Consider the following 10,296-nt stretch of genomic DNA (forward strand, 5'->3'; position numbering starts at 1 on the left):
AGGAGGTTTTTTTCAACGCACCTGCGTCATCTATGCAACGACTGGAACGAATTGAAATAAGGGCTCTTGAGGTAGCCCTTGATCTCCCCAGACATGCCACTACCTTACAAATCTATCGGGACATAGACTGGATGCCCCTGCCCTATACCATTAAATTAAATTGTTCAAACTATGCTATACGTACTTTTGCGACCGAAAACCCTACACAAGCTATCTTCTCACCTCTCTATGGAGATGAAAGCAATATCATCAACTTTCAAAAAATTAAGGAAAAAACACCACAGATATACAGAACAATCACACAAATCACAGATTACATTACACCTACACTTAAAGATGCAAAAATAAATACAAAACTCATTACTAAACCATTCTCTGTTCCTCTTCCTTCTTGGATGTTGGAACCACTTACGGTAGATACTTCACTCGAAGAAATATCAAAGAAATACCAACCAAACATTATTAGCTACAAAGCAAAAGAAAAAATCCAGTCCATTGCACATTCACTTCAAATTTATACTGATGGCTCCAAACTAGACAATACACATATTGGCAGCTCCTTCTCCATCCCCGCTCTAAAAGTCACACACAAATATAAGCTAAATGATAATATATCCATTTTCACTGCAGAACTCTGGGCCATTTGTATGGCCTGTACATACATCAACGACATGCAGAACCCCCCCATCTCAGTTGCGATCCTCTCCGACTCCAAGTCAGCTATAACAGCAATTAAAAATAATACATCAAACAGAAACGAAATAATTAAAGAAATATTACTCCTAAATCACCAAATCGTTACCAAAGGTACCTTAATAAAACTAATCTGGATCCCCTCGCATTCAGATATACCTGGTAACGATTTGGCAGATAGAGCCGCCAAGGAGGCGGCCATGGGCCGGACAATCAACGTCTCGAACGTGGGCCTCTCGGTTTCAGAGGCGAGAACAATGATCAGACGGGCAGTCCGCACCCAGTGGGAGGCAGAACTGGGCCGAGTGGCCGCTGTTCGCGGGTGGGACCCGTCCCGTGTTAGAGGAGGTCTCTTCCTCCGGGTCCCACTGCACATACAGAAACTGACCTTTCGCATCAGGACAGATGGCATCAAATCCAAATTCTATCAAATCAAATGTAATTGCGGACAATATTTAAATATGAAACATCTCTTTGATCCCTGCACAGAAATTCACTCACACTTTTCCGAATTAAGATTATTGTTAGAATCAGCAAAACTAACACGCACACACGTCACAACAACCAGGAAGGGCCCACTAGGGTGGATACCCCTCATTAAATTTGTAGAACTCATAAACACCCTAGAAAAAGGCTATCTGTTCTGACGGCAACATCCCGATCTATTGATTTCCATGTGTCCCACACTTTCCTCTCCCCACATTATGGCATAATAAGGTATTATTCAAATTAAGTGAAATGGGTGTGAATGGTAGAATATACACATTTAAGTAATTTTTGACTCACTATTGTGAACAGTCTATGTTTTAACCTGGTGTTTGGTTGTCTGTGTGTTTGTGGTAAACTTTTAACATTGCCCATTTTCTCTGCAAATACTTTGTTAGTTGACACCAAATTCGGCATAAAAATACGAAAATTTCACTTTTTTCCAGTCATCTTGTCTAAAACAATATTGCACCTATTGGATGGGCACAAAAAAAAAGAAGCCAAAATTATATGCACACTGAATTTACTGTTATATTTATAATTTTTTATTTTCTAAACTTGGTACTTTGATCTGATAATCTGACACAGCATCAAGAGCAGTCATTTTTATCATTTTTTGTTCAAACAGGAACTGCTTTTGCTGAGCATGGAAGTTATATTTCTGGTGCATGTCTTTGCTGCAGCTAGTAAAAAAGGGAAATTAATCTGTAATTAATGCTAGGGGGGTTAATTTGCTTTAAACTGATCTTTCTCATCTTAAACATTACATTTTGAAATTATACTAAATCCATAAAAAGCTTGTGTGTTTTACTCTCAGTGTACAGGGCTTTCACTATGTTCATTCGCCCAAGTTGTCTTTTTCGGAAAATACTAAAATCAATACTACGAGTGGACTTTATAGATCTATTGGCTGAGCTCTGACGGTCATGGGCAAAAATAAATTGCGTACACATATTTATACATATTCAAAGCGCGTGCTCATATTCCTTGCGAACGCGAAGGACGCCATTTTGTTTCAAGTAGTTGACCTGCTCGTTCAATCCTATATTCAATCGACAATACACGATAACATGTGATGGAAAGTTGGAGAAGGAGACCGTTAAATAGTTATCAGAGAAAGTTCTTTGAACGCCTCATCACTTACTGGATTATGCCCCAAACTGCCATGAAAATATCAACAAAATCACTAAGATTCACAGTTAAAAATAATAAACCATGAAAGTTAATACACTTGATGAAACGTAAACATTTCCCGTCTTGACTTTTCTCAAAATGAAGTCCTTTAGAAGTACTTGTACTTGGCTCTACATGTTATTAGTTTAACCAAATACTCATTTTTCATATCAACTTTAAAACTATAAAACTAGAATGAACATAAAAGAGAAATTGAATCGACCGTGTTGTACATTCCCGGCGGGTGTAACTAAACTTGTACATATATCTAGATCCAGAGAAAACGGCTAAATGTTGCAATGTGATTGCGGCGATAGCCACGTCTCCTTTACCGCAGACTTAAACAGAATTCTTAATTGCCCTTAAATTTTTTTTTAATGCCTAAGATACACCACAATAATATGATTTAAACAGCGTTCTCACCGCCAATACCGCAATCGATTTATCGCCCTTTAAAAAAGCATGTTTAAATATCAAATTTTTGAACGTCAGTTAAGGAGCCCCCGATAGTGTAATGGGTAAGACAGTTTCTTCTTACCGGAACACGTGGGGTTCGAATCTGCCTTCAGGGCTTTTTTTATTTTAATTTATTAATTTTTTTTACCTGAAGCTTTATAATAACAAATACAGAACACATTTTAATGATTAGATTAAAAAAAAAGTGTATCAAGTTAGTCTAGAAGGCCTTGCCTCTCTTGTTAATTTATAGAACACTAAGAGTCCGTGTGGGTAACGCCATCTCACGGACACATCGGCTCGACATGGGCGTCCCACAGGGAAGTATTATAGCCCCCACTTTATTTAATATCATGCTGTATGATATGAATAAATCAAATTTTAGAAAATGCTCTGCCCTAGTATATGCTGATGACATGGTTATATGGTCAGAGGCCTGTAAGTCACGGACAGCTAATAAATATGATAAAGCCTTAAAAGATTTTCAATATGATATAGACTTACTTAGTACCTATTTATTCTATAATGGCTTTTTCTTTTCAACAGGTAAATGTGTATTTATCATCTTCAGCAGAAAGAGGGACACAGACCTCAATGTGCATATTTATGATGACACTATCAAACAAGCAAAACAAGTTAAATTCCTGGGAGTCATCTTTACTGAAACCCTCAATTGGAACGTGCACATCAGCTACATCATAAGCAAATCCACTTCATGCATCAACTTTATCAAAACATTATCCACAGAGAAGCGGGCCACTGACCTCAAGATTCGAGTTGAATCAGTCAGGGCCCTTGTAAGATCCCGTCTCCTGTACGGGCAGGAGGTGTTCTTTAATGCCCCCCCCCCCCCCCCACCCCGCATCCCCCCTTCCCCCGTCGCTGTTACGGCTGGAAAGAATAGAAACAAGTTAGCCCTTGACCTCCCCAAATATGCCACCACTCTTCAGATATACCGGGACATTGATTGGATGCCCCTCTCCTACACTGTTAAACTAATCTGCTCAAACTATGCTATACGTACCTTCGCGACCAAAAATCCCACACAAGCTATCTTTTCACCTCTTTATGGAGAAGAAAGCAGTACAACTAATTCTCGAAAAATGAAGAAAAAACACCACAAATATACAAGGCAGTAACACAAATTACAGACTACGTTACACCTACACTCAATGACGCAAACACAGATACAAAATTTATTATTAAACCATCCTCTGTCCCCTTGCCTTCTTGGATGTTAGAACACCTATTGTAGACACCACTCTTGAAGAAACATCGAAGAAACACCAACCAAACATCATCAGTTACAAAGCAAAAGAAAAAATCCACTCTATTTCACACTCACTTCAAATTTACACTAACGGCTCTAAACTAGACAACACACACACATAGGCAGTTCTTTCTACATCCCTGCTTTAAAAAATGCATATAAATATAAGCTAAATGATAATATACCCATTTTTACAGCAGAACTCTGGGCCATTTGCATGGCATGTACTTGCATTAATGATACGCAGAATCCCCATATCTCAGTATCAATTCTCTCTGACTCTAAATCAGCTATTTCAGCAATCAGAAACAATACTTTAAATAGAAATGAAATTATTAAAGAAATATTATTCCTGAACCATCAAATCACCATTAAAGGCACAACATTGAAACTAATTTGGATCCCCTCACATTTCGGTATACCTGGTAATGGTTCAGCCAAACAGGCGGCCTGGGCCAGACGGCCAACGTCGCGGATGTCGGCCTCTCCGCTTTGGAGACTAGGTCTATGGCCAGACGGGCAGTCCGCAGACAGTGGGAGGCGGAGCTGGGCCGAGTGGCCGCTGCTCGCGTGTCGGGGGCGGTCTGTTCCTCCAGGTCCCCCTGCATATCCAAAAGTTGATCTTTCGCTTCAGGACAGATGGCCTCAAATCAAATTTCAATGAAATTAAATGTAATTGCGGACAGTACATGAACATGAAACATCTTTTCGAACCCTGCACTGAAATTCACTCACAGCTGTCCGAGTTGGGATTATCATTAGAATCAGAAAAACTAGCATGCACACACGACACAACTAGGAGGGGCCCACTAGAATGGACACCCCTCATTAAATTAGCAGAGAGCATAAATACTTTACACAGAGGCTATCTGTTCTGATGGCGACACGGCGAACTACCGCCCCCTCCTGTGCCCCCCACCTTCTCCTCCCGCCCGCCCCACCCCGCCTCCCCATTCCCCCTTCCCCCCGTTCCCTCGTCTCTTTCCCCCTCTCCCTCCCCCTCTTCCCCCGCACGGACTTCATCCTTGCTCGCCGCGGGAGCGAAGGGGCAGTTCCTCGCTGCCCCCACCCGTGTCAGCAAACTGAGCCGTACTCACTATATATATATTCATATATATTCATGTATGTCTGACATATATATATATATATATATATATGTCAGACATATATGAATCCTTGTTGGAGGGGAGGGAGCGAAGGGGTATCGCTCCTCGCGACTTTTGCCCCCACCCTCTTCTTAGACAGTAATGGACAAAATATGAATTATCACTTGTCTTATTATATTGGTTAATTTTAAATGAAATAGATCTTTTTTATACATACAATTTTACAACATATAGTCCATAAGTCGTACTCACTAGATATATGCTATACATATTATGAATTCTTGGTCGGTGAGGGAGCGAAGGGGTATCACTCCTCGCGATTTCTGCCCCCACCCTCCACCCCGACAGTAATCGGCCTAATATGATGTATTATTATTTGTCTTATTACACTAATTAATTTTACATTAGACAGATTCCTTGCTTTTATCCATACAACACAGGTCATGAATGGGTTCTCTACATGTGAGTGTTGAGTACTTGTGTATATATGAAAATTTTTGTTGTTTCCCTTCCGTAAATTTTCCCCCATAACAGTTTTTAATCAGGTGGCCCTGAGATTTTAACTATTTTTAAATGATTTAAAATAAATATTTTACCGGCCTCTCCCCATGGACAGCAGCCACGGAGCGCACAAACAAAATAATATAGATATTGTAGACGTAACTCTTAATACACGCATATCAAACATTCCTTATTATTTATTAATCCCCCCTTCTTTCTTTTTTTCTTTTTTCAACAGCAACAATAAACAACAATGTCCTACATGGCGTGGAAGCCGGAGGACGTAAAACACCATCATTCATTCGCCCTGCATTCAGTCACTCGTTCAACGTTCAACTCGTTCAATGCCACCCAAAGTCAGCTCCAAAGGTGCCAAGAAAGCCGGCAAGGCTAAGGCCGTCCGTGCCGGAGACAAGAAGCGCAAGAGGAAGAGGAAGGAAAGTTATGCTATCTACATCTACAAGGTGCTGAAGCAGGTGCATCCTGACACTGGTATCAGCAGCAAAGCCATGTCCATCATGAACAGCTTCGTTAACGATATCTTTGAGAGAATCGCCGCTGAAGCTTCCAGACTGGCCCACTACAACAAGCGTTCCACCATCACCAGCCGCGAGATCCAGACTGCTGTGCGTCTGCTGCTGCCTGGTGAACTGGCCAAACACGCTGTCAGCGAGGGTACCAAGGCCGTCACCAAGTACACCAGCAGCAAGTAGACCTGCCTTCCTTCCGAAGCGAGACTGGTCTATCTTGTTGACTCAGTTGTCATAAATAATTATAGTAAGATACTAAGAGCTGAGCTGAACATAAATCAGATCTACCACTGAACTCGAACTCGATCTATTTAATGTCAGCCAATAATTTATAATGAATGAGGGTGTAACGTGAAAAGAAAAACAGAGAACAACGACCTCGCATGCACACAGATACATATACATACATACATACATACATACACCAGAGGATACGAAAAGTAAATGTTTTTACATAGAACATAGATATGTACGTATACCAGTTAATACTATGTGTGCATGCATGATTATATTCGCTCTTCCCCACACCACCACCCAACCGCTGAACCCACAACCCCCACCCTAGTAGTAGCAGTAGCAGTATTAGATAACAAATAGCTATCACACACACACACACACACACACACACACACACACTTGGTCGTCAGTTACTGTGTCAGTCGCAGCAGTACCAGTACTGCCCTGTGGGGCAGATTTCATTGGCCATGAAGAGACGTAAGCTTGATGATTGGTTAAGCACCGCCACCGTTCTACTCCTGCTACCCAGTATATAAGGGCTTCGTGGGCACATGGTCGAGACAAGGATCGTGGGGAGAGAGAGAGAAGACAGACAGGAGTGTAAACGTTACGTTGCGGCGAGAGGCAGGCAGGAGATGATCTCCCTCCTGAGAGAGGAAAACAAAAAAAGAGTGGAAAACCACCAAACTTTGAGTTGAGCAGTGGTGAGCCGAGAAAGTGTGCTCAGTGTTCAGTGGTGTGTATACGAGTGCCCAGTGATGTGTGTAAGTAGTGCCGCAAAGGAAAAAGAGTGGAAAACCACCAAACTTTGAGTTGAGCAGTGGTGAGCTGAGGAAGAGTGTGCACAGAGCTCAGTGGTGTGTATCTGGAGTATCTGGAGTAAACACGTGCTCACAAAGATCGCGGCAGGTGACAAGTTTCGAATCAGGTCAGACGTGTTTAGACCATTTTATCAGCCAGGACATCTGAAAGAAAATCATACGTGCATGTTCAAGCCATCCCGTTATTACTTTTACTTAATCATTTAGGCTAACAACCCCCCTCCCTTTATTTATTTATATTTTATTATTATTTTAAAAAAATTCATTTATTTATTTTATGTTATTTATTTATTTATTTATTATTTTTATTTATTTATCTATTTATTTTTTATTGCATGTCCAAGCTTTCAGTTATTACTCGTTTAAACAAATACCCACCCCCCACTTTTTTTTTTTTCATCATAGGTGCATATGTTCAAACTATTCTGATACTACTTATTTATTCAGTTTCTTCACATAATCTAACACCTGATTCAAATGGAGAAACTAAAACACCCTCCACCTGAGGAAGCCCCCCTGGGACCCAGAAAAAGACTGCTCAGTTTGTCCTCAAACTGCACATCGTCGAAAAAAGACCAATGGTTGTTGTGGGGAGGAAAGCCAGGAGAGTGTCACCCTCCTCTCCATAGCTACTATTGAAGGACTCCAGCTCAGAGTCCAACACTGAACCCACACCCTGGAGAGACACCCCCAGAAAACCAGAACCCCAAATGAAAAAAACACCTAAGCAAGCAACCCTCCCCCCTAAAATACTAAACTTTCCAGACCCCAGAACACATAGGTTAGCACCCAAACCAGTCTTCTTGGACCACCCCGTCATCATTAAAGACCAGAAAACAGGTACCAGCAGTCTCAGGGCCCTGCAATTCAGAATGGCAGGGTTCCTGCAGGGTCTTGTAGGAAAGGCCCAGACAATCCAGCTGCTGGGGCTGAACAAAATGATAGTGGGCTGTGAAACTCCACTTCAGCAGGAGTGGCCCCTAAAAAAAAAAATCAGGGAGGTAAGTGTCATGTGCACTATCCCCATACCCACTGCAGAGGGAGTACACATCACCCTATGAGTTTCCCCTCAAGAACTTATGGCGGCAGTGGACTCCATTGCCAGCCCAGAACGTGAGTTGCCAAGTAAAATTTGTCAAAAGATTGACACTGATCTCAAGAACGCCCTGCAAGGTATTCCAAATAGTCTTCACCACTACCACTTTAGTTACAATTATTTAAGTGCACATGGTGGTTGGGCTTTGCGTGTGTGTTTAGCTTAAATTGCACATATGTAATATTGAATTAGCTATTTCAAATTGTAACTGCACATATGCAACTTAAAAATGCCGTGTTTAAATGTTAAAACATATACCTCAGATTTGTTTAAGGTTGGAATTGGTTCTTTTTACATAAAATCAAGAAATTATTGTCTGTCACTCAACACATCCATCTGATTCAAAGAGTGAAACAATGTTTATAAAACTGACCCAACATTGACCTTTCTACCTGACTGCACTCTCATCAGTGCGACAGATATTGATTTATTCAAGGGGCATAACTTTGTAGCTGTGCATTAAATGCTGTCCCTTCGGTCCAGGATTCGGCCATACTTTGTTGAAAATAACGGTTGTCAGACCACCGATTCATTATTATCAATATTGTTATCATTGGTATTATTATCTTATTTTTTGTTATTATAAATATTATTAGTAGTATTATCATTATTACTATTCTTATTAACGTCGGGTCCATAAAGTACCTGGATAGGTGACCACCTGGGAACACAGGGAACTGTTTGCATTCCTTTATACTTCACTTAACTTAATCAGATCGTGACTTTTTTCCCCTTCTATTCTATGTCAATGCTTTACACTGACACAGGGTTGGCTTTCCAGGCCTGATCACCGCGTTGGGGTTGTGTGAAGATCAGGCATCAGTCTGCTGCTCTTTATTTTTTTAGTTATTATTTTTTGTGTGTGTGTTTTGTTTTCATTTTCTATGCGTTCGGGCAAACCCATATTTACAACACTACATTTGGTCAAATGGCTTTTCAGTATCAAGCACCTTCCGTCTGGAATTCTCTTGACCTTTCTACCTGTGTGTGTGGAGGATGATTAGGTGTGTGTGTGTGTGTGTGTGTGTGTGTGGAGGGGAGGATGATTAGGTGTGTGTGTGTGTGTAGTAAATGTTTGTTTTATCGAAATTTCAAAAGTGGATTTGGTAGAGAAAAATATATGTCAAATGCCTGATAATTATGTTATCAGCTTCTTCAGATTTCGAAGGAGTAATTATCAGCTGGAAATAGAAACAGGGAGACACAAAGGCATACCACGAGTGTTACGGCTTTGTAAGGTTTGTAACATGTCTGTGATTGGGGATGAGTTTCATTTTATAATGGAACGTCCCAATTATGATCAGTTACGAAATAGATATGTTCCAAAAAATATTTGTCTCCAAAATCAGTTTTTAATTTTTGTAATATGCTCAAAGGAGGCAAAAAAGTCATTTTAGCTGTAAGTAAGATGATTAGATTTGCAAATGTTGCCTAGTTATACTTTTGGAGTTAAAAGACATTTGTGTTTTCTCAACTTTTATGTGACATTGTTGTGTATTTGGAAATGTTTGTTCTGGGCACGAAAAGATTATTTTGCTGTAATCCTCCATACTCCAATAGGAGTGAAAGGATAATTAAAACTTGAAACTTGAAACTTGAGGGTGATCAGGGTGTGTGTGTGTGTGTGTGTGTGTGGAGGATGATTAGGGGTGTGTGTGCGAAAACGAAGCCGCTGTCCTGGTTATTTGCTTGCATGTATTTTGCTTTATATATGTAGCTTTTTTATCTTTTGGTCTAAACTTTGTCATGGTGTGTGTGTGTGTGCGTGTGTGTGTGTGTGTGTGTGTGTGTGTGTGCGTGTGTGTATATGTGTGCGTGCGTGTGCGTGTGTGTGTGTGTGTGTGTGTGTGTGCGTGTGTGTGTGTGTGTGTATGTGTGTGTGTACTGGACTCAGCTATGGGCTGAGATATTGTGTTTGGTGAGTGAC

At 40.7% G+C, this 10,296-nt stretch overlaps 1 protein-coding gene across 1 annotated transcript; it reads left to right on the forward strand.

Annotated features, from left to right (window-relative positions):
* Positions 1-5,974: 5,974 nt before the first annotated feature.
* LOC143278467 (histone H2B, gonadal) lies at positions 5,975-6,398 on the forward strand. The gene has a single exon (XM_076583278.1). The coding sequence runs from the start codon at positions 6,030-6,032 to the stop codon at positions 6,396-6,398; it is 369 nt and encodes a 122-aa protein (XP_076439393.1). The 5' UTR covers positions 5,975-6,029.
* Positions 6,399-10,296: the final 3,898 nt, after the last annotated feature.

This window comes from Babylonia areolata, unplaced genomic scaffold (assembly GCF_041734735.1).
Source record: "Babylonia areolata isolate BAREFJ2019XMU unplaced genomic scaffold, ASM4173473v1 tig00009149_1, whole genome shotgun sequence".
NCBI lineage: Eukaryota > Metazoa > Mollusca > Gastropoda > Neogastropoda > Buccinidae > Babylonia > Babylonia areolata.

Coding starts and splice junctions, on each gene's coding strand:
- LOC143278467 (XM_076583278.1), top strand. CDS start 6,030: ATGCCACCCAAAGTCAGCTCCAAAGGTGCCAAGAAAGCCGGCAAGGCT.